The sequence below is a fragment of the Clinocottus analis genome, unplaced genomic scaffold (assembly GCF_023055335.1).
Source record: "Clinocottus analis isolate CAN_PGR_092001 unplaced genomic scaffold, fCliAna1.0.p SCAF_37, whole genome shotgun sequence".
NCBI lineage: Eukaryota > Metazoa > Chordata > Actinopteri > Perciformes > Cottidae > Clinocottus > Clinocottus analis.
In genome coordinates this window covers 383418-409518 of record NW_027176120.1, presented here as the reverse complement: position 1 = coordinate 409518, position 26101 = coordinate 383418, and the positions used below count along the sequence as shown (strand labels likewise).

At 46.2% G+C, this 26101-nt stretch overlaps 2 protein-coding genes across 2 annotated transcripts; one reads left to right on the top strand and one right to left on the bottom strand.

The window, feature by feature from the left end:
• Positions 1-278: 278 nt before the first annotated feature.
• On the bottom strand, positions 279-6405 carry stn1 (STN1 subunit of CST complex). Its single transcript, XM_068596465.1, has 9 exons — positions 5857-6405; positions 5361-5456; positions 5027-5104; positions 4600-4773; positions 4189-4300; positions 3110-3260; positions 2577-2699; positions 2424-2496; positions 279-1438 (listed from the first exon to the last, which is right to left on the bottom strand). The coding sequence occupies exons 1-9, from the start codon at positions 5987-5989 to the stop codon at positions 1281-1283; spliced, it is 1098 nt and encodes a 365-aa protein (XP_068452566.1). The 5' UTR covers positions 5990-6405; the 3' UTR covers positions 279-1280.
• On the top strand, positions 6322-25922 carry LOC137799640 (STE20-like serine/threonine-protein kinase). Its single transcript, XM_068596464.1, has 18 exons — positions 6322-7356; positions 8890-9054; positions 11341-11389; positions 11797-11946; positions 13829-13901; positions 14047-14241; positions 14371-14452; positions 15498-15629; positions 16405-17172; positions 17257-17387; positions 17623-17746; positions 19422-19601; positions 21192-21321; positions 22604-22728; positions 22846-23037; positions 23182-23307; positions 23404-23517; positions 24157-25922. Exons 1-18 carry the CDS (start codon positions 7207-7209, stop codon positions 24301-24303), a joined length of 3033 nt encoding a protein of 1010 aa, XP_068452565.1. The 5' UTR covers positions 6322-7206; the 3' UTR covers positions 24304-25922.
• Positions 25923-26101: the final 179 nt, after the last annotated feature.

Below are 26101 nucleotides of genomic sequence, written 5' to 3'. Positions count from 1 at the left end.
TTAAAAGCCGACCAATCAGCAGCCGCCTGCTCTACATGAGCGAGCCAATTAGCGGCCGAACACTGCCCCCGTGCGCACACAGCGACACCGGCACCGGCTGCGCTGCTCGCTGTTTGCTTCATGAAAGATGCAGCGAGGTTTCAGAGCAGTGTCACCCTTTAAGAGGCGGGTGAAGAGGGTAAAACATACTGAATAAATAAACTACTAGAGCCCGCCATGGAACTTCCCCAGTTGTTGCCTTAGGTTAAAAATATGTATGTTTATATATGCAAATGACAAATTATTTTATTAAATGTGCTCATTTTCATATACATTTCCAGACGTAAATCTGAACGTAGGATAAAGCCAGGTTCAACATTCCTGCTTCATTATTTCATCATGTTGATTGGTGCGTAGACGTGGCATGGAACGATACAACAGCCAGGCTGCAGAAAAAATAAAATAAATAAACTGGTATTGAACACTATGGAAAGTGTGACATTTTGAATTGCATGTACAATGTCCACAAGGACGAGGTTGCTCAACAGACGATAAAATGCACCTTTTGATTGCTGGTAATGAGTCGGGCTATTGGATGTTGAGAGATCTTTAACATTGTCCCTTTGGTGGTGGTGTGTGTTGGTGAGATGATGTCGTCACATCTTCACTGTGTGTTATTAAGTGTGGCTTCAGCCGCATGGGGTCATAGTTCATCTCTGCTGTTGGTCATGCAATGGCCCCCTCTCTCACTCACACACACTTTATTATTGGTTGAGATAGTGTGGTTCAATGTGATATATCTATGGTCTGTTTGGATGGCAGCGTCACATTTTCTTGGATAATTACTTGTTTTATATTCTCACTGTGCATGAAGCAGTAAAAAGAACATACCGACTTGCAAATGAACGGCATAAAAGAAACCCCACCAGAGTGTAGAAGTCTTACATTTTGCCCCGGGAGATAGTTTTTGCCCCCAAGGCCCCTTTAGCGGGTGAATCAAGGCAAGCCTGATCTCTGGCCTGCTATTTATCTCCCATTCCTTTAATCAGGTCTTTTATCGTAAATGTTTACCACATGAAGTGCATGGTGGTCCTGAACGCTTCCCTAATGTCTATCATTATGCAGTAGTCATTTCAAGTTGGCAAGATCCCCACTTCACAGTCGTCACGATGAATAGGGGAATACAAACGTCATGATTCACTTCAAAAGGTATTGGACGCTCACATCCTGGAGCAATAAGTCCCAGTGCACGCAGTGTCTGCAGTGACACCGTGGTTCCCGCCGCCGCCGTCACGCTCAGGTCAAAACACGGTGTAATGGCTGTCACTGGTGCTGACGATGTCGCTGTTGCACTCCAGGGATTTGAGGACGAGCTCCAGCGTGGCTTTGCTCACGTTGAGGCTGTGGCGCTGCCTGACAGCAGACAGGATGTGCAGGATGTGGCAACCCTTCTCCGCATCTACAGATACGAGAGGAAGCAGCTGTCAGCACGCAGGCATGTGGCCGTGAACAAACTGCATGTACAGTGAAAAGTTTGGTTGTTTTCAATATGTCTACACAATATTCAGCATTTTTATTAGATACATTTTTTTAAAGGACAAGAAATACTTTTTGTGACATACAGCAGGTGTGCTTGTACACACTTGACAAGCAGAGAAACAGCATTCATTATTGATTTCTTTAACTGATTGATAATCTCCACTATACTCGCACATTGCCACAGAGTCAAACTAAAAACACAGTATGTCAACGTTGATCTAAAGCTCACTACTACGCCGCCTTTGTTCTGGAAGTCAACCAGTGCTGATGATAAGTGCAGACTACAATATTGACCAAGGAAGTCAGAATAGCGGGTTCAATTGTCTGCACCAGAAATACTGGAATTATTATATTATTTCATTAAGGTAACTAAACACTTATTGACATTTGCAATAAAATGTCCCGGCTCGTTTGTCCGGCATTCAGTGAGGAGGAGAGTGGGACTAGATGGCATCTTGTAAAAACAGGGATTACAAATGGTGCAAATAATGTCAATATGTTGTGAGTGTGTTGGCAGAATGTGGGATTAGTTAGAGCAGTGGTTCTCAAACCTCTTTCAGTAATGTAGCTCCTGTGGAAATTATCTTTTCAGTCAAATACCCCCGTAACCAGTTTCTGATTTAATATAGAGTATATCAAATTATGTTTATGAACTTACTTATATTGAATATGTATTGAATAACTATTTTTAAAGGATTTCTTTTTAAAGCCAATTAAAAAGAAATCTCACGTACCCCCTCTGAGAACCGCTGAGACGATGTATAGAAGGATGTGTCAGAAAAAAGTGTCATACAACCACTGGGCCGGAACAAGGTGTAACCACGTTTACCTGCCATGAGAGCAGGCGGCTGGAACCAGCCAAAGCAACGTTTCCCTCTAACAGCAACAAAAGGAAGTCTACTTACACTTCTCTCTCTGCGAGTCCTCTCTGATGACGTCTTTGACGGCTATGCGTAGATCTGTGTCGTGTGCGGTCACCTGTCGGGGCGGGTAAACACAGTGAATCCTCACTAAGGTTACCAACGGAAGAGCAGGGAGTCTATGCAGCTGTTACTTACGTGATAGACTTCATCCTGGGATTTGACCCTGCGGTATACGACGCCCTCGTCCTGTAGAATTTGCAGGGCCTCCTTCAGAAGCTGGCGTAGCTGCTGGCATCCAGAGGGACCCGCCACCGGCTCCTGCACAGCAACAGAGAAGCACAATAAAACCACGACGCTGACGGGAAGTTGCATTTGAAACGACGCGAGCATTGACGCTGGTGTTGCAGCCAATAAGCATGTGTGAAGATGAGAGGAGGCATGAATCAGAGGCAGACTCTGTGCGGCATCTATCACTGTGGTTCAGTTTCAGATCTTCATTTACATGGAAATACCTCAGCGTGATATCTTCTTGTCTAGTTTCATGGGACAAAGGAAAACCAAAATGTAGGACGACGTTTTCAAATGAAAGAATACAAATGAGCTCGTAAGCGAGTAATGAAATCCTGCCTGTACCCCCTCCCTTCCTTCATCACCCTCACCTAAAGCACATCAAATGCAGTCCGGCCTTTGATTTTTGTTTCATTCCACCTGCACCACCACACATGTACCGTGTCCGCTGATGCCGTTTGAGGCTGGCTGGAGATCAGAGGCTGCAGCAGGTCCAGGACATCGTAGGGTCTGAACCGAGTCACCGACTTCTGCTTGAGGAAATCCTTGATGATGTTCGTTGCCTTGCTGAGGGAGCTGAGGGCAGAGTCACTGAGCAGACAAAGAATACGGCCTTAATACAGTTTATACTAATGTTTACATTAGTATAAACTTTGTGTCTGTGGTTAGATTGTTATTCAGTTTAATGCGTAGTACTTGCATATGTCTAAGGCTGCGCAATTAGTAGAAATGTTATTAAAATCACAACATGGTCTTCTGAAACGTTCACAATGCATGAGGAGCAATATCTCTGAGAGGCCGTTAATACTGTTGTTACTGCAAAATAATTCACATCATTTCAATATGCTTTTTACAAGAAATTAAAATAATTAAGTTAAATTGTATTATTCCCACAAATATTGCAAGACGGATCACAACGGCAATATCAGTGACAGATTGCAATGATGATATCTGTTGCGTTTGGCATGAAAGACGCGTATGTAGAGTCAACAAAATGTTACAACTGACTTGATGAAGTGAAAACCCACACTCTGCTTTATGGTCTATTTGATGCTAAATGGACTGTTATGTATTAAATGAACATCATGCTGTATCGAAGAAGACTGCAAACTAAATGATGTCATGTGGTTGCTCCCTCTTCTTCTGCAACTATTTAATTACACAATGCTGGAGTATTAAACCACCAACTAATATTTAGTGGTGGATGGAACTGCAAAAATAAGTATTTTCTTCAGCCAATTTTCTGGAAATCGGGTTAAAATGTACAACAATTGGGATGTAAACCTGGCTACAGTGGTGATCTACTGGAATGGTACGTTAGGAGATGAGGTTTTTATTTTATTTGTTATTAATTATATGTTGTATGCTTATAAATATGTGTATATTTATGTATGTGTGAGTACACATACATTATATATACATTTTGTCCATTTTTTCATTGAAAGTGGTTGATTTTAAATGAATAGCTAAAAATACAAAATAAAAATGTTATCGTAAAAAAAGAGATGAATGTCTGTACCCCGGTGCGTTGGGTCGCAGCTCTAGCGGTTTGTCATAGAACTGTCTGTAGAGCTGAGGAACCTCCATCATCCACGCTATCTGGACCGCCATCACTGGGTCGTTTACTTTATCTGGGAACACACACGGATACAGACACACACGTGATGAATGGACAGATGATATCGATGGCGGGTCCTCTCAAATAAAGAATGTGCTGTGCTTGTGTGGTTGTGTGTGTGTAAAGAAGACGTGTAGGCTGCAGGTAACAGGACAAAAAGTGTCTTTGCTAGGCACTTCAAGAGTGTCTTCAGGTTTGGGTATTCTGGGTACATTGGTGGGCGTAGCTGCAAGGTCAATAAGTGACAATGGATGATGGGTTCTGGTATCAAACTGCCTCTGTGGCATGCAGAGGACAGCCCTCTGTACTCACAATATGTGGAGGCCATGATTTCTCTCTGTTGCCTCGACGTCTTCACCGGTCCTCTGACTCGGAGCAGCTCTCCGATCTCCAGACGGCAGCGGCCCTGCTGGGCCCGCCTCAGCTTCTCCAGTTCAGCGACTGGGTTGAAGCCTCCTTCAGCCCCATCACTGCGCGTTGCTCCAGCTGGAGATAACGAAAGAATATTGGACGTCACACAACGATTTGTGTCAATAAATGAACGTATAATAATGTATTTATTAAGCCCCTTTGAAAATAGTTTAACTAATTGATAATGACGCTAGACTTTTAAGCTGCACTAACAGTTTGAATATTTACATGACAAGTTCAGCTAGGAGGACGCTATAGGCTATTTCAAATGTGTTAATATCGATGAATACTATCTTGCCAACACAGAATCATACAAATGCAAACTCACTTTTGGTAGGACCTTCCTTCCCTTTAAACAGGTCGTTCTTCCAGCAGAGGCAGTTTATTACACCAGTGCCGTCATCCACTGTGAACACAAGGAAAGATACTCAAAATGAGTTTTTGCACGTGATTGTGTTTGAGATTGTGAGGTGAAAGACGTGCTTCTTTTAGGCCTTTATACAACAGGAGTGAGACATCAACAGAAACGTGAGCGTTGTCAGAGATGGAGACTATCCAAATCACAGAATAATGTCGCTCTTTGCCAGCATTGCCACAGTGAGTCCCACAGACAGCGCTCACAGTCAAGGTGTTTGTTCCACACAGGGAAACACAAAGATTACCTCCATAACAGAAGAAGTCGTCTCTTTCTCTCTTGTAAACCACTGTGCCAAGCACATCGACTTTGTAGATGGGATGCAGGTTGTAGAAGTAAATACCTTTGAGACATATCATATATAATATAGTTAATTATTATTGTCAACATTATCAGGTATGAGTGAAAAACAGTCAGCGTGAAAAGTCACAGTGATGACACCGAACGTAATCCTATATTACATATAGATAAACAATAAAAACGTATTTTAAAGTTGTCAACTCGTTTACAAAGGAGCAAATTAGTTGACGCTAACAAGCTAGTTTACAGTAAAGCTAACTGACATTAGTTTGTAAACGGTTTGCTTGGTTGAGCCACGTGTAGGTTCGTTTGTTGTGTTGTGTGTTCAGGTCACGTTCGCTTTTGGGGACACAGCTTCCGACCTGTAATGTTCCCTGTGACGGTTCCACATGTGAAGCCCACGGGTACCCGGTGTTTCTACGGGGACCGCTAGGTGTTATTACCTGGCACCTGCGTGGACTCGGCCATCTGCAGGATGTCCCTGACGTACAGCCTGGCGAAGGCAGAGAAGATCGGGTCCAGTCCCCACAACATCGACGCGGGCTCGTCTGCTGGGTCCATCGTGGCTGGCTGCATGTCATGATGAAAACAGAGGCAGATTTTGTACCGCTCCTTTTTGTCGGCGAAGAAATTAAGCTAGCTCCGGTGGCGTGTCTTGACAGGAACCCAAAATATGAGTCACGTGACGGGTTGTTGAGTTACGTGAAATGCGTATTTGTTATTTATAGTAGCTCTTTAGCGTTAATACATACGTATAAGATTATATAAATGTCCCAAGGGCATAGTAGCCTTAAAATATCTAACGTTATATGTTTAAAAAAGTCGTATTCGCACTTTACTGTCCGTACTGCGCGGTTGTTTTTCGCAATGGCTTATGGGACATGTAGTTTCAGGAACACAAAGGAGCCAGGGTGAAGTGTTGATTGAGACGATGGTGGCACGTTGATGCAGTAACACTACAATGAACAAGTACAACGCATGTTATTTTTTCTTGATGAAAATACGCGACAGTATAGCCGCGGAAGGTTTAAACGTCCCCATATCCCACAGATCAGTTGTGTTTGGTCTCCCATACAGACGAGGGCAGCAGAAGACTGAAATTACCCGCCAACTGTCAAACACGAGGAGAACAGAGAGAAAGAACCGCAGCCGCGCGCACCCGGGGACGCGCGCAGACACTAAATCCGCTAGATTGCTAAACCCCTCTCACAGCAAGGGACCGGTGACCGTTTTCTTTTCTATTTTTTTAACCGTTTTGGCTTATGCTAACGTACGTGATCAACTGTAACCGTCTTTAAACCTCAAGGAAACGGATGAATAATTTTGTGGAATACAACTACTTAGGAGGACGCCTCACTCATCTTTGTTTTTCTTCTTCTTTTGGTTGAGAAAGAGCCCCACAGGGTTTTTGGGCCAGCGGGTCGTCAGGAGTTGGAACGACGACGAGCTTATTCCGACTTCGCTTTCAAATAAGGTCTTCTTCGGGCGGACACGTCTACGTTAACTGTACGGGTTTATTTATGTGTAGGGGGTTAACAATGACCCGAAGAGAAGAAGCTATTCTGTGGACTGGCCCAACACGGTGTCAAAGGCTAGGCTAGCTTTCGGTCCGAAATGTCATGAAAGCTAACGTTCTCCGAGCGGGTTCTTCTGACTAATGGGACGCACATAGCACTCACAAGACGTGCTCTCTAAAACTGTTCAAGACACGCGACACCAGTCCGGCTTTTCTCTTTTAAAGGGTGGGGGGGATTCCTTTGTCAACTTTGTAAACGAGTGCCCGAGGATTCAGCATGTCGTTCTTTAATTTCCGTAAGATATTTAAATTGGGTGCCGAGAAGAAGAAGAAGCAGTACGAGCACGTGCGCAGAGATGAGAATCCGGAGGAGGTATGGGACATCATCGGTGAACTGGGAGATGGAGCCTTTGGAAAGGTGTTCAAGGTAGGAGTCCGTCTGCTTCTCTTTGAGTGGCCTTCCCCCTGTTTCTCTTGTCCCCTCAGCCCTTACACCTGCTCTGGGGCACAGGTGTTGCTGAGGTCCCTCCTACAGGTCTAACCGCTCTCCCTTTGAAGTCTGTGTACCTATGAGTTCTCCCCTGTTGCTTTACACTTCACTTAAATAGATTAATAGATCAACTTTATTAATCCCCAGTGGGGAAACTCATTTGTCACCACAGACAACAACAGACTCCTACAGACAACAACAGACAAGGTTCACAGTACACAACAGACAAACAACACATTCCAAGAACAAACACCAGAACATGCCATATGAAACAAGACAACAAGACACGTAATCAACATAGAACGATGCTAAATTTAAATCTAAAAAACGTATGCAAAGTTAGTAAAGTAAAGCTCTAACTAACCACTAACTAACATATATGTTTAAATATCTGTCCCAATATCAAAGCAACGCCTCCTCATCGATGACAGTGGTCGTTTGCTTTGACCCCAGTGTATTGCTGGAGCCAGGAGCTTCATTTGCATGAGTGACAGTAAATGTTATCACACAGGAGGGCCCGACCTGAAGTCTGATACCAGGAAGTGTGCGCTGAAGCGACACAGTTCATAAAGACTGTTTGCCTCTTTGGTGCCAGATGCTATTTCTGGACACTTTGAAACAGTTGGACTTACCCGAGTTTTCAATCCGGTGTTATTTCGTATCATTCTTAGCCTAAGTCTAATCTTCTTGCACAATGATTTCATCACATGGTGCCAATTTCCCAGCATTCCAACAGGCAGGGTTCACGTGAACTAGACCGACTGTTGAAGAAAGAAAAGAAAGGAGGGGGGGAAAGTACCAAGAGTAATCCTTCACCATTGTGATTCTATGGTTAAAAATTGTCCCGGGGACGTTTTAGAGTCAAGCTGAAGGAGATCTACGAACAGTAAACTGCAGAGTTGTGTCTGAGCTTTGGGTCGCACCAGTTGCAATGCAGCGCTGCACTGATGCAGCATCCCAGAGATATCGTCCTCATAGTGAGGCCTAGTGAAATACAAGCAGTCTGCTTTAGCCCCGATGAGTAGATTATGTGGGTGTGGGTGTTTTTAAACAGCGTTTATGGCAGATCATCGAGAAGTTGCGGAATCGCATATCTCCGTTGAGCACATCCTGCCGACAGAAAAGCTTAAAACAAACAGGAGACATTTCCACTCCAACAAGACCTGTCTACCGTCACACTAATTTACTGAGACCTACAGCAAAGCCAACACGGTTTATTTTATGTTTTTAGATTGTGTGTGTGTGTGTGTGTGTGTGTGTGTGTGTGTGTGTGTGTGTGTGTGTGTGTGTGTGTGTGGGGAAATGTTGCAGGTCTAAATGTTGCAGGTCTAACATAAACCAAGTTTTAACATCACATGTGTTCATCCTGAGCTCTGAAATGTTCTAAACTAGAGCCCAGCACAAGAAAAGAAAGATTTAAGACTGACCTGAATAACCATACAACAAACTGATAACATTTTCATCCTACAGGCCCAAAACAAACTGACGGGAATTCTAGCTGCAGCCAAAGTGATCGACACGAAGACCGAGGAGGAGCTGGAGGATTACATGGTGGAGATTGAAATCCTGGCTTCCTGCGACCACCCAAACATTGTCAAGCTGCTCGACGCTTTCTATTATGAAGCCAAACTGTGGGTGAGTACAGGGGAGAGCTATCTGAGGGGCTCAGACATCCAGAGGGAGCTCTGAGTGAAGTAGATCCTTCACGTCGAGAGGATCCAGCTCATCAGGCTCTTCTTGGACACCAACCCTTTAGAGGCGTTCTAGGCGCGTCCTATGTGGACGTGAGAGGGCCCCGGGCTAGACCAAGAACACACTGGAGGGATCGTGTACCTGGTCTGGTCGGGGAACCCCTCGGGGCGCCCAGGGGAGAGCTGGAACATGTTGCTGGGAGAAGGACTTCTAATCTGGAGTCCCTCGCTGCCACCCGTGACTCAGCCCCCAGATAGGAGAAAGATAATGGATGAAGAGACTATACTATTATATCCTGTTATCACAAGGCTTTATGAAAGTTCCTTTTCCTTATCAAAATGTTTAGGGCAAAGTTCACATGAACAGCAGAAACGAGCAGCTTTTCAAGCTGTTAATTATCAGAGCAGTTTATAATCTCTTTACTGTGGATTTGAGCTTCTTCTTTTTATGTCTTTGTCTGTCACTTAAGCCTTTCTTCCACATTTCATCATCTGTTGTCTTTAAAAACTAGTTTGTCTAATCCCTGGAACACTGTTTTAGCTGTTTAAGGCCATTGATGTTAGCATGAAGCCTTTTATGTTGTGCTTCAGTGATTCTGTCTTGTGGTGAAGAAGTAGTGTGTTTTGTTTTTTTTACCTCTGCCCTGGAGAAAACCTGTGTCAGCAGATAGGGATTATGCACTATGATCTAAACGTGAGGGAAGTGTTCATAAATAGATAAACTGTGTGTGTGAGAAAGGAACTCTGTTAATCTCTCACTACTCCAGTAACACACCAACTCATGCGAGTCAGTACACAACCATCAAAGAAGACAGTGGGGTCTATATCAAGTCTCGTGATTACCTGAGTATTTAATTTCAGTGCTCCGCCCTTTTCCTCCCCATTGTCTTCCCAACAATGGCCGTAGTCTGATCGAGGTTGTGTGTTGATTTTAATCTTGGCCCGTGTACCACCTGATCAGAGTGGAGAGAGTGTCCAGGACATTTCCCCCTGGAGATGAAAGGCTTCGTTCCACATAACCGAAGAAAGGGAACTTACTTCAGAACTGCATACTAAATTGTGCCACCTGTTGACTGTAGTTTCCGATTTCAGTTGCACAGCAACAGTTTTTCTTGTTTTTTTTTAAGGCTCTAGTGGTGTTACTAATCTGGGTGAGGTCACACATAGTCTCACGTCCTCCTTCTGTGTGCCACATGAATGGATTAGTAAATCTGTGGGTGCACACTTCTCCAAGTGTTTGTGTGTAGGAGAGAGGAAGCCCCGGCTCCGACTCTGGGCCCGGCCCTGACCCCGCGGTGAACAACCACTGTGGCCCATTGTCGAGCAGCAGAGCTGTTAAAACAACAGCACGCCTACAGAGAAACACTAGAATTGTGTCTGTGTGTGTGTGTGTATGTGTGTATGTGTGTGTATTGAATAGCCAAGACTGTTCTGAGACTTGAGGCATTGTAAGGGCTTTTTGTTGTTGTAAGTAGAAAAGCTCAACAGAATAATGGAACGCCATTGATCTTTGATCAAAAGTTAGTTCTTTTTTTAAGGCCATACATACCCTCTTAGAAGATTTAATAACTTTCCATTTGAAATGCAGGCTGACCCTGTTGCATAAGCTGGGGCCTAAACCAACGTATCAGCCACAATTAGTTTCTCAATGGTTGCAAAATAGCAGAATTGCGGGCTTTACTTCCTCTTTCCTTATTGTGGCATTTGGCTCAGTGTTCCCCATATCTCAGTGCAGAGGATCATGAGCTTAATGAAGACACTCTGCTCCAGATGCTTTTCCTTACCTGCTAATCATACTCGCTCCTGCCTCAAGTGCTGCGTCCATAGAAACTTTAATCCTATTTACAGAACAAGGCCATATAGCTAGCTCTGGACCAAACAGCTGTGTGAAACCTTTTCCACAATGTGGCCCCTAACTGGGCCAATCCGCTTACATCAACAGCCGCACTGAAAGCTCCTAAACGGCTCGGTGTGTTTCATTCATGCAGGCCGGGTGGAGGTTCATTCTCAAATTGCTTGCAGGTACATGACGGTGAGAGCCTGTTGAGTTCTGGACCCTGTAACGTACACAGTGCATGTTCCTGCAGAGGCGAGCGGGTCTTTCTGAACCTGAGATGACCCGTCGCTGATCTCTAATAATGAACATTATATAAAGAAAGCTGTTTTACATGAATAAACGTGTGTTGAAAACCACATTGACTCTGTGTTTCCCTCTCCCGCATGTTGGCAGATCCTCATTGAGTTCTGTGGTGGAGGGGCTGTGGACGCGGTCATGCTCGGTGAGTCAGCACTTCCTCTTTGCATACAGGTCAGAATGTCGAAAAGGAAACTGTTGTCAAAGCTGCACTGAACAGCTCAGTGGAAAGATACACGGTCAGTGTAAAGGCTATAACACACCGCGCACACCAGATCTATTCCTTCCTTTCCCTTTCACAATAATGGCCCTGGACATATAGACTGCAATTGTTTGCCAGAGGGAAGTCAAATTCACTCGGAGCATTTTGCTGAAAGGGAACTCTGAAACCGCTGGGCCACAGTTTAGCTCAGACAGCTCAGGGTCCATTGGCTCCTGGTAGTTGATGAGATGTAGCTCAGCTCATATAACCGTCCAGGATTAGGTTGAATGTGCGTGTGCGCTCCACAGTCAGGAATCCTAAGCTTGCGTCTTTTCGTGTGATCCCTGCAGAACTGGAGAGACCTCTGACAGAGCCTCAGATCAGGGTGGTGTGTCACCAGACTCTGCTGGCCCTCGTCTACCTCCACGACAACAAAATCATCCACAGAGATCTGAAGGCCGGCAACATCCTCCTCTCGCTGAACGGCGACGTCAAGCTGGGTAAGGGCCAAGTTTAAATCCATCTGTCCCTCCAACTGTTTCCCATCATACCCAGAATGGATATGATTCAATCCATACCTGGCTCCATGAAGACAACCACACAATCCCACAATCGGTGGTCTTTTTCATACATTTTCCTGGTTCAATTATGTTCGCATTCGAGCGATGTAGGCGCTGTGCCTTTGGCCGTAGTCTTTACGATGTTTACTCAAGATTAATCTGCTGTACAGCAATCCATGCTTTTACAACATGCAGGCTAAACACATTCAGTAATCTGAGTGAAGTGTTTGTTCTCGTTGGTCTCTCACACACACGCACGCACACACACACACACACACACGCGCACACACACACACAGGCCTCTCCAACAGAAGCTTTGTGTCAAGTCTGTGTGTCATGTGATGTTGTGTGGAGCGGAGAAACAATGTTCTTTCAATGCAAGAAGCTTCCCAGCTCCCGTGATCCTTTTCGCGACGTTCCACTCTGTGAATGTGACACAGGCGCAAGAAAAAAACGTGGTGACCTTATCGTGTAAAGTACGATTTCCAGAATGACACAGAAGTTGTAACCAAACGGAAAAAGTCAGTGACATATGGCAGCTCTGAAATGTCAAATGTGTTTTCGTTTTGTAGCTCTTCACACCAGACGATAGATTATCAGGTACAAGTGGAATCAATAATTGAAAACCCAGACGTCAGATTTGAAACATTAGAGATATCCTGTCACAAGAACAGGTCTAGCCTTTAGCCCTGGATTCCCCATAATGCAACTTGATAGCATTAAACCAGGGGTTGAACTAATCGTTCATTCATTGTTGTTATGTGCGCTGTTTTTATTGAAGGATTCATGTCTGTGTGTGACTGGATCAGAGTTCATACGTCATGGAAAACCTGGAAAAGCCATGGAGTATTAAAATGTTTATTCCAGCCCTGGAAAAGTCTTTAAACAACAAAATTCCCAAAGTTGTGTAAATGTGTTATATTCATGTGTTTATGACGTTCATTCACGCTGAGTTTGAAAAAGGGACTTCTAAAAGAAAGAGGCCCAAATATCAGCAGCATACATACAGGCATCTATATGAATGTTTATTATTTTCATCAAACTATTGTCTCTCATTCATTTGTGTCATTTAAGGTTTACTGTATGCTTTGAATCCTCATTGTTAGTTTAAATGCTGTATTTTATCACTTTGTACTGTTTACACACACATTTCACACAATGTTTGCTCATGGACATTTGGTTTAAAGTCGGGGAAATCCACTAGTCACAATGTGTGTGAACCCTACTGGATAGAAGAAAGTGTCGGGTTTACGAACCATGTTGATGGGACACAAGAACACAAGATAAGATAAGAAAAGGTCCAGCTGTCTTCACTGTCTTCTTTTGGGATAAATGAAATGCCCCTATTTAAAAATGACTGACATAAGCTGCACAGTGAAAGTGTTGCTGCACGGCCGTAGCAGACATCGTAATGAATTGGTGAGCAGCAGCAGCAGTGTGTGTGTAAACAGACATGTATCCAGCAGCAGATGCAGTGACGAAGTCGTCTTAGGAGCATGAGTCACTGGCGGATAGAACAAGCTCAGAGAAATAACACAGAGAAAGCATTCTGTCCAGTGACATCACACACACACACACACACACACACACACACACACACAGAGGTGCTGATACTCGCACGCGACACAGGCGAGGCATGATGTCTTCATGCAAAATGTGAAACCGAATGTCCTAGCGGTGCATGGTGTCCTCGCGGGCCGTGTTGATTTGTGTTCTTATCACGCACCGATGAGATTGCAGTTTGTTTTTCATTTAGTTTGAGAAAACAAATGACGATAGCGTCGTCCCACCAACAAATATCTGGTTTGCCTTTGTCTTCCAGCTGACTTTGGTGTGTCTGCCAAAAACACCAAAACCCTGCAGAGGAGAGACTCTTTCATTGGGACGCCTTACTGGTGAGTTGAATACCAAACAAAACATGTTTGGGTAGTCAGTGAAGACCCGTTTGTCATGAAGGAGTCGGTCTTTCTTTGTGCGTCGAGCAAAACATCCATGAAGTCCAACGTGTCCTGTCCGTGACGGTCCTCTCCGTACCTCCAGGATGGCTCCAGAGGTGGTGATGTGCGAGACGTCCAAGGACCGGCCGTACGACTACAAGGCCGACATCTGGTCCCTCGGGGTCACGCTGATAGAGCTGGCACAGATAGAGCCGCCCAACCACGAGATGAACCCCATGAGGGTCCTGCTGAAGATCGCCAAGGCGGATCCTCCGACCCTGATGCAGCCGTCCCGCTGGTGAGTCACAGCGTGGAGCAGGACACCGCCTGTGTTTTTGGTTTTTGCGTAACTCTACATAATATTGTGATGTGCGGAGATTTTTAATGTAGAAGAGTAATACATTTTCTTATATTTATTTCTCTAAAGGTCCCCAGAATTCAGTGACTTCTTGAAGCGGTGTTTGGACAAACATGTGGACAACAGATGGAGCCCCACACAACTGCTCCAGGTACCTTTCTCTTGAACATTCACACAACTTTGTCAGTTAAATCGTGGATAATGTTCATAAGCATTGGCCACCAAGCCTTTACATTTGGTGTAAATTTATTCTAATCCGACCCGTCAGAACCATCTGAGAAGCGGTTTGGAACGGGACAGTTATTAATTGACACTTTAATAGATAAAAAAGAACAGAATGAAAATATATACTACATTATTTAAATTGATAACATAATTTGTTTTTATTCTCTCATAGTCTATTAGTTATCTCTTTGAGACGCGCAGTCTCATTGTCAGGAGAGAGCTCATTAGGTCGATCTGTTCTCCGGTCAGTTCCTGAGCCTCGTGCCCTGGTTTTACAAAGTTTACTAATAATCCTCGTTCCCCGTCCCGTTCCCACGTCCCTGCTGCCACTCAGAGCGCGCAGCAGCGTCCTGCAGGACATCTGTTCACCTGTCCGCGTCCTGGCCAGACTGACGCTCATCCCTTTTGTGCCTACGCTGACGTCAGCAGTGCAGCTTTTCTTTTTAACGGTTTAAGGTGCGAGTCGAGTCGGAGCCACTTGTTTACAGGGCAGCAGCAAGGACACGTCCATACACACACACACACACAGAGGAAATACATCAGAACGCTGCAGATACGGATTGTTCTGCACAGAGGACGACTCAATGGGCTTGAAAATCCAACACGGCGGTCTTCCGCCAATGAAGGTTTTGATATCGAAGAAGCTGCATATTCTCAGGCCAACGATAGAATATGTGCAGCAGATTTCTAAGCCGAAGAAGGTGAGGTCGTCTCTTTGTGCGCAGCGAAGAAGTTGATGGTTTTGTTTCCAGAGGGCGTAACAGAAGGGTGAAGGAACGCCGTGTGGTTTTCAGATGTTGTGTCTTATATGGTCTGTTAAACTGTGAGCAATTTAATTCTCAAGGTTGTATTGGATTAAGTGTCCGTTTCCTGCCGTTATCGCAGCGGGTAAAATGTTCCACCACGCCGTGAGCTGTCCGTTAACGGTGGAGGCGAAATCCTGATCGCTAATCTGGTTATTTTTTGCGCAGCATTCCTTCGTGTCCGGCGTGACGGACAGCAGGCCGCTGAGAGAGCTCATAGCGGAGGCGAAGGCCGAGGTCACGGAGGAGATCGAAGACCACAAAGAGGAGGAAGAGGAGGACGAGACGGAGTCCCACCTGGTGTGTAGACATTTACAAAAATCTCTTTGCAAAAGGAGCTTGCTAGCTTTCATGACTTCTCTTTTCCAGAGCTGAGAAGTTAATTGATCAGCATATTAAAAAAGGATTAATCTGCTTCTTCAGCTGATCTTTGTCATTTTCAGATTCTCAAGTGGGAGGATTTGCTTGTGAAGTGTGTTAGTTATGGTTTTAATAATAATTTTAAAAGCTGTTTCAGTACAGTATGTTGATAAATGATCACTCAGCCTTTTACGATGAATAATGATTAACTCATCATACGATATATATGGACATGACCTCAGTCATCTTTAATGATTCATGATTCAACATCGACGTAGAAATTGCACAATCTTTTTATTCACGGAGCCAAAGAGTCCCTTTTCATTCATTGTTTTGGTTGTGTGGCATTATTTTATATTTATTTTGAGAGTTTTAATATTTATTTTACATGTTAATTCCAATGTCTGAATATTCTTAATAATTGAATGTTTATTGCCCAGCTATAAACACATCGTAGTATTTATTTACAGTAATTGAGCTTCAACTAACAACAAAGATATTCAGTATACGAGAATAAAAACAAAGAAAAGTAACTGATCAATTCATCTTAAAGATGTCTTGAAATGATTTATGATCAGAACCATTTACTGGTTCTTTTCTTTTTGTTGACCAAGTGATGATTCCTTTCTGTTAATAGATACGGGTCATCAGTGCACCCCCGTTGTGTGCTGTCTTAAGGTAAAACTAACCATCTTAATCTCTTTAACTGCTTCAGGGCCACAAACGCGCCCGCTCTGATGTCAGCGTTGCCAGCTCAGAGGATGAGAAGATCCCCCTGTCTCCCTCCAGCCTGGAGCCGGTCCCTGAGAAGGTGGAGCCCGCCGTCCCCTCGGTCCGACCCACCGAGCTGCCTGTGGCCAACCACGTGGTGGACACCGGCTTTGTGGAGGAGGCCGCCAACCCGGCAGCCGGGGACGCTTCAAACACTCCAGATGAGGACGGAGAGCTGGACCAGAAGCCAGTGGAGGAACTGCCTCCAGAAGCAGGAGGAGATGTCGCCTCCCCAGAAGCGGAGGCCGAACCAGAAGCACCGGCCAAGGAAATGCAGCAGCTGGAGATTGCCGTCGAGGATGAAAAGGAAGTGGACACGTCAGAGGTCCCGGCTCATCCACAGGCCAGCGCAGAGGGGTCAGAGGTCACTGAGGCTCCTCAGGAGGAGGAGACGGCTGCTGTGGAGGAGCCAAACACACCGGCCGACGAGCAGCCGGAGGACGAGGACCTGTACAAAAATCTCAAGGTGACACTGAAGCTACCAGAGCAGGAGGAAGTTGTCCCAAAGCAGGAGGACGGAGAGAAGCCCACGGAAAAGGAGAAGATGAACGCAGAAGACGAGAAGACGGTTCCAGACCAAGCTGCGGATGACAAAGAGAGAGATTCTGACTCGATGAGCAGCTCGGTTGCAGATAACAGCAGTGTCGACCTCAACCTGTCCATCTCAAGCTTTCTGTCCAAAACGAAAGAGCCTGGATCGATCTCCGTGCAGGTAACACTTGCAGTCCACACGCTGGAATACCAGCAGGTCCAAAGATACCTCCATGAACACGTCTTCTTCTGTTTTTCCCCACAGGACAACAAGCGTCAGAAGAAGACAATGAAGAAGACTCGAAAGTTCATCGTGGACGGAGTGGAAGTTAGCGTGACGACATCAAGGATCATCACTGACAATGATACCAAGAACGAGGAGATGAGGTTCCTGAGGTATTCACCTGCCTTCATCTTTATATGGCATGTAAACGGCTTGCCTGGTAACCTTCGAGTTAACTCGACTGACTGTGAGGAGTTCCTGTCGCCGTTTCAGCACTCCATTAGAGGCCAAGCTCGTCCACTATCTGCCCTGCTGTATGCCAAAACAATACAGAGAATTCACCTCATGTTCTTTCCTTCTTCCCTCTTCTTTCCCTCCCATCTCTCCGCTCTCCCGCTTCCTCTCCAGGCGCCAGGAGCTGAGGGAGCTGCGTCTCCTGCAGAAAGAGGAGCAGCGAGCTCAGCAGCAGCTCAGCAACAAGCTGCAGCAGCAGAAGGAACAGATCTACCGGCGCTTTGAGCAGGAGACCACGGTGAGTCACTCCTCCCAGAAGAGACTTACGGCTCAGACGCATCCAACCAAACGGCAGTTTTTATCCTCCAGCCGCCGACTTCATATTCATTCTAGTGAGTTCTTTCTTCAGCTGGTCTGTGAGTCACGCTTCCCATCAGTCTCCTCATGACGTAGTTCTGCTCATGGCAGGAAAATAAATGAACCAGCCGTTGTATATGTTCCGTTAACAATCATCCACAAACTTTGTCGCAAGGAACTCCACCACCATCACATGACCTCACGCCTCCACCTCCCAGCTGAAGGAGGACGAGTGTTCGGTTGGTAATTCTACTGGAACGCTTCCTGGAAGCTGTTCCAGGTCTGTGGGATCGAGCCAGGCGGCAAAGATTAAAAGGCTGTAGTAATATTCAGTTTGTTGGCTTGTCTCCTTCAACCAGACGTACTCCCCTCTGTTGACGCGTTGCTTACACATTGCATTCGTTGGTATTGCTAAACTGGCTGGAGCAAACCCCGGTTAAGTTTTCCAACTCGTGGTACTGGAATGCAGGATCATTCCCAGCTTCGATTTACGAGCTTAATGGAACGCAGCATTACTTCAGGCGTCTCGCTGGAAGAGCCAGGCGGCTGAGACTGAAGCAAGGCCCCACAGAGCATGTGTGAGAAGCAGAGGGAGGGCGGGAGGTGTGCAGGCCGCCTCCAATGTCCACGCATGGATGTTCCACCTGCAGTGGGCTCAGTGGACCTGGCTCTCCTCTCAGGCGCTACACTGCCTTTCCAGCCCCGGCCTTTCCCATAAGGTTACTGACACAGAGGAAGATATGAAGAGAGTTGCATAGGCAAACAAAAACACTATGGTTCTTTAGTTTCAGGTTGTATTAAACGCAGATCAAAACATAGTTGTGTAATTATATTCCATTGCTGCCAAATACTGGCTGTAGATGTCACACAGAGTTCCTGTAAGCTTAACTCTGACCGAGCCCTTTAAAGCTCTTCCCAGGGGAGGAAGTAGTTGTTATGGGGCAGCTTTTGCTTCTAGAAACCAGAAGTATCATTAACAGTGTTAACCGTTTCATCATGTGTTCCCTTAGTTGCTGTTTTCCTTTAACTCGGATGCATTGGACACGTCATTGTAGCTTGACAATCTGCATCCACTGGACCACTGACCTCATTTAACTCTGACGCAGGTATTATAAGTGTGCTGGTGTCTGACTTGCTTTCACATAATAAATTAATGTCGGCGTTCCAAATCTTCTCATGAACATTCAGTCACGTCACTGTTTTCTTGGAGAGGCGGTTCAGCGTCTTTCACAGAAGTGCTGGTGAAGTTGTCGTTGTGTAAGTGAACGTTTTCACCATCTCGAGGCTCTGGAGCACCAGAAGCAGGAGACGGGGCTGTGCCTGGAAAGACGTCACTCTGTGGCTGTTAAACGGAGGCTTGCTCTGACTCTCTGCAGAAAAAAAACAACCAGATGTAGGAAAAAGTGTGAAAGGCGATGAGTCATCCGAGCGCGTTTTCTTCCACTGCACACAGATCCAGGTCTTCCAGGACGAACTGTCCATGTTGCTGTGTGAAGGAGTCCCTTCAGTTGCCAGTAACTGTTGGGGCCGTAGCGATGGTATTCCTCTTTACATTCAAAGCTTCCATACAGGTTTAGATGAGTGATAAAACTGTTGTCCGCCCCCGTGTGTTACAGAGTAAGAAGCGTCAGTACGACCAGGAGGTGGAGAACCTGGAGCGGCAGCAGAAGCAGACCATCGAGCGGCTGGAGCAGGAGCACACCAACCGGCTGCGGGACGAGGCCAAGCGCATCAAAGGCGATCAGGACAAAGAGCTGTCCAAGTACCAGAACATGCTGAAAAACCGCAAGAAAGAGGTTAGCACGGTCGACGCGTCACGCCGAATGTCCTTTCACTTCCCTAGGCGCTCATTTAGACGCGTGAGGAGGGCGGGAGAGCTTGCACATGTCCTATTTATATTAAGTTATTTTGATACTGACACACACAAGCCTCTCTGATCTGTCTTATGAGTGTTTGCATAACCACCGTTCAGCCACACAGGCGCTAAATGAGTCTGCGCTGCCACCTCTCATGTCACAGAGTGTTAATCCAGCCTCGGCTTCCTTCTCATTTGATTAGTTTCTGTTGCTTACGGGAAGGGGGACTGTCTCCAAAGCATGTGACAAACATCATGAAACGTATCAGAGAGGATATTATCCAGCGAGGGAGATAACGAGGGCCCCGGTTTGCTGTGACCTTTAAACTTTGACACTCGCACACACCCTGTTCCTCTCAGCTCTTCCTCTCGGCCTTTTGTTGGAACAGACTTCCCACTATGCGAGGGCAGCATGCACAACATTATCCTGCAGATATTTCTTCTGCCGTTTGATGCCGTCGTCATGCCTTTTCCAAACCTTCCGCCTACCCGAGTGTGCTGAGCCCCGTCACAGGTCCAGAGTGTTGGTGTGCAGTGTTTTATGTCGGCGTGCAGGAGGACACTGCACCGTGATCCTCAGGGAGCGGCTCATGTCGTGATTCAGTCCTTCTCTCTTGTCCAACACTCCCAAACAGGTTGTAAGTGAAACCCTTCTGGTCCTCACATTTGGGACCTGGCCTCCTTTCTCGTGTCTCTTAAAGTGTGACTCACTCTTGAGACTACACACACCTTTTTTTAGTACATCAGTACAGGCCCACAGCGAGCCTGAAGGGGTGCTGTGCCATCGACGAAGCACACGGAGAGAAATGTTTACTGCCGACAGAGAAATGCTGCAAAGTGTGCAGCTGTTCATTTTGCACCTCATGCGAGAACATTCTGGTGTTCTGATCTCAAATCTCTTGTTTCTGTTTGGTGAGATTTGTACGTTGTGAGCCGCGTCGCATTCAGACAACTCTCTGAACCTCACACTTCAACTGTGTGAGGTAACACGTTTTGTAAATGAGCGCGTGTTTTATTGTGATTAACAACCCAATAATTCCATGTAATGCTTCTCTTCCTGCTCCACATGTGCTGCCGTTTGCAGACGTGTGTCAATAGAAACCTGGACGTGTTCACTGTATTATACCTGAGCTCCACACGGCGGCTTATTGCAGTGTGAGCTGAGCCAGGGAGGATTAATGTGACAACCAGCTGAGGGACGCGCTTTATTACCTGTTATTACTGTCTGCTCCTCCAGCTCAAGCTGAGCTTAGCCCGGGGTGAACTTGGCAGAAAGCCTGTAGGCCACACACACACACACACACTCTCTCTCTCTCTCCTTCAGCCGGCCTCATAAAGCCGATCCAGCTTAATGTATGGATAAAGGTTTCTGTGTCCAAGTTTCTCACTCATGAGGCTAAGATTGATTGTTATGAATATCACGACGAGGCTGATTGTCGTCATTATTATCATGTGGCATGTTCCTGTGTCGATCAGCAGCCTCTTCCTGCGTTTCCTCGCGTGGCCTGTAATCTCTGTCCTCCTCCTGCAGGAACAAGAGTTCCTTCAGAAGCAGCAGCAGGATCTGGACACGGCGCTGAAGAAGATCATCCAGCAGCACAAACACGAGCTCGCCACCATCGAGAGAGACTGCCTCAACCACAAGCAGCAGCTTCTCAGAGGTGAACATGACACCTGGCCGGACTTACTGTCGGTCCGGTGATGCTGCGCTCAGGAAGGTTCCTGTCGGCTCCGGTGCTTCTGATAGTTTGAGGTGTTTTCTGCTCTCCATGAATGAAACCTTCAATACATTGATGATTCTTTCTGGCGACAGGGTTTGAACACGTGACTAAACCTCTGCGGTTCCAGTAAACAGATCAATTTATAGCAGGCAGACAATCATATTAAACCTGTTTTCAGTTTGTTTCTGGGATCTATAACAAAACCCCGTCAGCTCTTTATCCACCAGACAAGACCAGCGGGAAAATAAATGCTGTTATCTCATTCACCAACTTTAAGGTTCTCTCCTCCAGCCACGTAGTTATCGGTTCATCTCACAGGACGCAGCGACATCTAACGATAGCCGCTAACAGCTAACGGCTAACAGCTAACGGCTAACAGCTATCTAACAGGCCGCTCATACAGCCCGTTGGGAATAAATAGAACTTTATCTTTATGACGCAAACCACCAAATGACAACTTGAGGACGACCTCTAACCTTCACTTCTCTCTATCAAAAGATATAAATGCTATCAGCAACATTATCGCTGTGTAGATTGATAAGATAGAACTTCTTCTTCTAACAGCTGCCCTAATATGGTGTTTAGGGGGCGTTAACTATGCTAATGTTATAATAATAATCTGCCACACGCTTCCAATTTATGATCACATGGATTCATCATTCAGCGGATCCTGATGGTGAAGTTTGGAGTTTACTTCTCTTCTCTTCACAGCGAGTAAAGAGAGAGTTGACGCTCAATGTTTCATCAAACAATGTGTTTTGTAGAACTCGCAGCTCGTATCTAACTGCAGGTTAACGCCAGGTCCAGTCCTCTGTGTGTGGTTTCTCCTTCATAGGGAGTCAGATTAACGGTAAACAAGCCTGAAACAACAGGACTGCAGCCTGCCGGCAGGTCGCGCTGCCGGGGACGTAATCTGTGCTTAATATGCCAGAAGCTGCACAAACAACACTTCTGAGAAACACTCGCTGAGAGTGTCACTGTTTTTAGGAGCCTGTCGAGGGCTTTCCCTGGGGAAACAGACTAAAAGCAGAAGCTGAAACCTCGTCGGTAAAGTTGTCAAACTGGAGCATTCAGCCGGTGGAGTAACTTCAGCCCACAGCTGTCGTCTTCTGCTCCGTGTCCCTGCAGGTCCTCTAGCGGTCCAGAACGAGGCGCGATGTGGAGGAGACGTACGCCTGTGACCGGTTCCTCTAATCAGTTAGCTCTGTCTTTTGTCCACCAGCACGGGAAGCCGCCATGTGGGAGCTGGAAGAGCGCCATCTGCAGGAGAAACACCAGCTGTTCAAACAGCAGCTCAAAGACCAGTACTTCATGCAGAGACACCAGCTGCTGAAGAGACACGAGAAGGTACGGGCCGCTGGAGAGATTATTGTGTTCCCGTCACAACCCGAGCATTGACGAGGTCTCTTTCTCTGTGGGCTCCGCCCCCTCAATGTCCTGTGTCTGCTTGTGTGGCTTGTGCAGGAGATGGAGCAGATGCATCGCTACAACCAGCGTCTGATCGAGGAGATGAAGAACAAGCAGACGCAGGAGAGAGTCAGGCTGCCGAAGATCCAGCGCAGCGAGGCCAAGACGCGCATGGCCATGTTCAAGAAGAGCCTCCGCATCACCGAGGCGGCCATCACCCTCGAGCAGGAGAGGGAGAAGGTCAAACAGGTGACGAGCAAAATGCAAACGTGCTCTGCTGGGAAATGAAATCGACCATTTTTTTGTCTTCCATTGGATGGAAAGCTGTGACCGAAGCCGTGACCTGCTCAAAGAAGCAGAACCCAGAAGCCTAACGGTGTCTCCGTTCTCCAGTTTGCAGGCCAGGAAGAGAAGAGACAGAAGAACGAGCGGCTCCATCAGCATCAGAAACACGAGAACCAGATGAGGGACCTGCAGCTGCAGTGCGACGCCAACATCCGAGAGCTCCAGCAGCTTCAGGTAGAGATAAACCGTTCTGATCGCTGGCTCGCGTGACGGCCCGGACGCACAAAAAGGTGTTTCATGGGCCCGCCTCGCTCCCCGTGTGCGTTTCAGAACGAAAAGTGCCACCTGCTCATCGAACACGAGACCCAGAAGCTGAAGGAACTGGACGAGGAGCACAGCCAGGAGCTGAAGGAGTGGAGGGAGAAGCTACGGCCCAGGAAGAAGGTAGAGTACCTGTTCCTCTGGACAGGACGCTCATCAGTGTATTCACTTCCTGATCCTCAGTCTTGTGACTCATAACTCTGCATATGCTGCATTGATGGATGTTTTGTAGCATTGTTTTCCTGATGTTTTAGGTCATTTCACTAAGTATTGAGATACTTTTAGTATGATGACAACTCTGCCTCACTGTGTCCTCAACTGGTGAAGGACTCTGATCCAGATCAACCACAGAGACGTGGGTCTGGTCCAGCGCTCCAGCAGGAGGACGCCCACATGAAGACGGCTCCATAGCTTTATAAACACTTTGTTATATGGACAGAGACAGAATACACAAGGAAAACAATAGACAGCCCACTTTAATGTCATGAAGGTCATGTGACCAGCTTAGAGAGCTGTGATTGGTGTGATTCATCAGAGCTGTTGAAGTAAAGGTGATGGTTTTCCTGGTTTTACACGCTCGTGAACGACGTCACTGAGGCTCCTCGGTCTGATACAACACGTCAGGCGCTGCTCAGTAGCTCAATCTACTCAAACCTTTTATTAGTAAACATAATTCTTTTGAAGCAAAACCTTGTAATAGATGAGATCTAATTAGGTTACACATCCCATCATATTCACTCCCTCATGTTTCTGTGCCTGCAGGCTCTGGAGGAGGAGTTTGCCAGGAAGCTGCAGGAACAGGAAGTGTTCTTCAAGATGAGCGGCGAGTCGGAGTGCCTTAACCCGTCCAGCCAGAGCCGCATCTCCAAGTTCTACCCCATCCCCAGCGTGCACTCCACCGGCTTCTAGTGGAGCTGAACCGAGCTGCCTTGCCTCGTGCTCTGGGAAGCGTTTCTGTTCTGGACCCCTCGGCCTCCCTCGTGTTGGTCACGTTGTCAGACTTTCACATCATTTCGGTTATTTTTGAAGGACGATTGTGAAGGCGATGTTTCAGTGAAGTCGCCGTCTGGCCGACGTTCCTGTTTTCATTGACTAGTTTTTTTATGAAGACGCCGGTGCCTGTAGGATTTAATGTGTTCGGCTTTGAAATGATCATTATGTCCCGCTCGGGTCTTTTCTCATTCGGACATGCGTACGGGAAGCCCTGAGAGCAAGTAACACAAGAACTATTGGAGCGATCCATTTTCTAACAGCGTTTTTAAACCGTCGGCACGTCTCCAGCATGGCTGCTAAGAGACGGACAGATGGTTTTGACAGGAACATTCATTCTAAGTTTCCCCCGCCAAAAGAAGAAATGTGCTGCTGTTCCACAGATGAAGAGAGATTATCTCGGTGGTGAGTCCTGAACACGGCCTCTCAGGGCTTCCCCACATTTGCATGAGGAAAAAAAAGCATTTTTATACAACTTAAACAAACTGTTGATGATCATTTAGTTAAATATTAAACCGCAACCATATAGTTTCTACTTGATAACATAGAATGTATTTCTGCTGACGGAGCAGGTTCCTTCAGACGGCCCTCGCTGAAGGAATGATCCAGTATATCTGATGAAACTATATCTCTGTGTTAGACGTCTATGTTGTGTGAGTAGAGCGTGATGCATGATCTCAACGCCAGCTTCAGGAACCTTCCCAGCAGACAGGATTCCTCCTTTCAGGGCGTTTCTTCAGAACGCCAGCAGCACGCGGCGGAGACGACGGCTCAACACGTCCAACCAGCGTTCCTCTCAACGGGCTGAAATGGTTTCGTTCTTTCAGGCATCACCACTTTTATGATTGTCCAGCAAAGCAGACGTGACTGTGGGAGCAGAGAGTTCAGGATCAATGTTGTGGTGAAACCAACAAACGGCTCTCAGTTCAGCTCCTCATCTGCAGCTCCACGTCACAAGCTGCGCTGGTGAGGAGCTCCTCCTCTTCCTCCTCCTCCTCCTCCTCACTGATATACTGTCTGCTGTTAGCCTTAATGAAGGACAGAACTGGACCCCTGATGTTGGGCCTCCGCTGGGTTTTACTCCAACTTCCTGTTGTGCTCAGAGTGAAGCGACAGCGTCGGTGTTGGAAGAAAGGAACACAACGTGAGCTCTCAGCATTTCTTTATTGTGACGTCACACTCAAAGTGCACCTGACTGCTTTGGGCCATCTTGACTTGTGATTGGTTCATCTCGTCTCAATTGGCTACTCAAACATATTTAATAACCGGATCTAACTGCTGTGGACGAACCGCTGCGTTGGGAGTGCTGCGCACCTTTTCCAGAACTTTCTCAGTCTCTATTTATATGCAATGCAGCGTTCAGGACTCGTGTGTGTTCTGTCGGTCGATGGATGACGTTCTGATTTAATAACAGTGATGCCCATATCAAAATCGTTTGCATAAAAAATAAATAAAAAAAGATGTCTGTTTTTGGTTTTTTTTAGAATAGCTGTGTAATGTTGATGTTCATTGTTCTGTAAATAAACCTGTTTACTCTGTTTGGTGTGACGCGTACATGTACAACTATCTGACCCTGAAGCTTAAAGCTCTTTCAACAACTAAACAACACGATGGAACTAAAAAACACAGACGAGTATAAAAAGATAAGAGACCGACTGCTCTCCATTCAATCCCCCAAAATGAACGACGTCGTCTCAAAACCAGCTGCTACTAATAA

Bases quoted from the DNA above. Each gene is read 5' to 3' on its own strand.
- stn1 (XM_068596465.1), bottom strand. From the start codon at position 5,989: ATGCAGCCAGCCACGATGGACCCAGCAGACGAGCCCGCGTCGATGTTG. The intron at 4,301-4,599 runs GTGAGTACAGAG...GTGTGTTCCCAG, and splicing joins AATCATGGCCTCCACATATT to ATAAAGTAAACGACCCAGTG. The intron at 3,261-4,188 runs GTACAGACATTC...TTGTCTGCTCAG, and splicing joins CTGCGACCCAACGCACCGGG to TGACTCTGCCCTCAGCTCCC.
- LOC137799640 (XM_068596464.1), top strand. From the start codon at position 7,207: ATGTCGTTCTTTAATTTCCGTAAGATATTTAAATTGGGTGCCGAGAAG. The intron at 7,357-8,889 runs GTAGGAGTCCGT...TTCATCCTACAG, and splicing joins CCTTTGGAAAGGTGTTCAAG to GCCCAAAACAAACTGACGGG. The intron at 17,747-19,421 runs GTGAGTCACTCC...CGTGTGTTACAG, and splicing joins GCTTTGAGCAGGAGACCACG to AGTAAGAAGCGTCAGTACGA.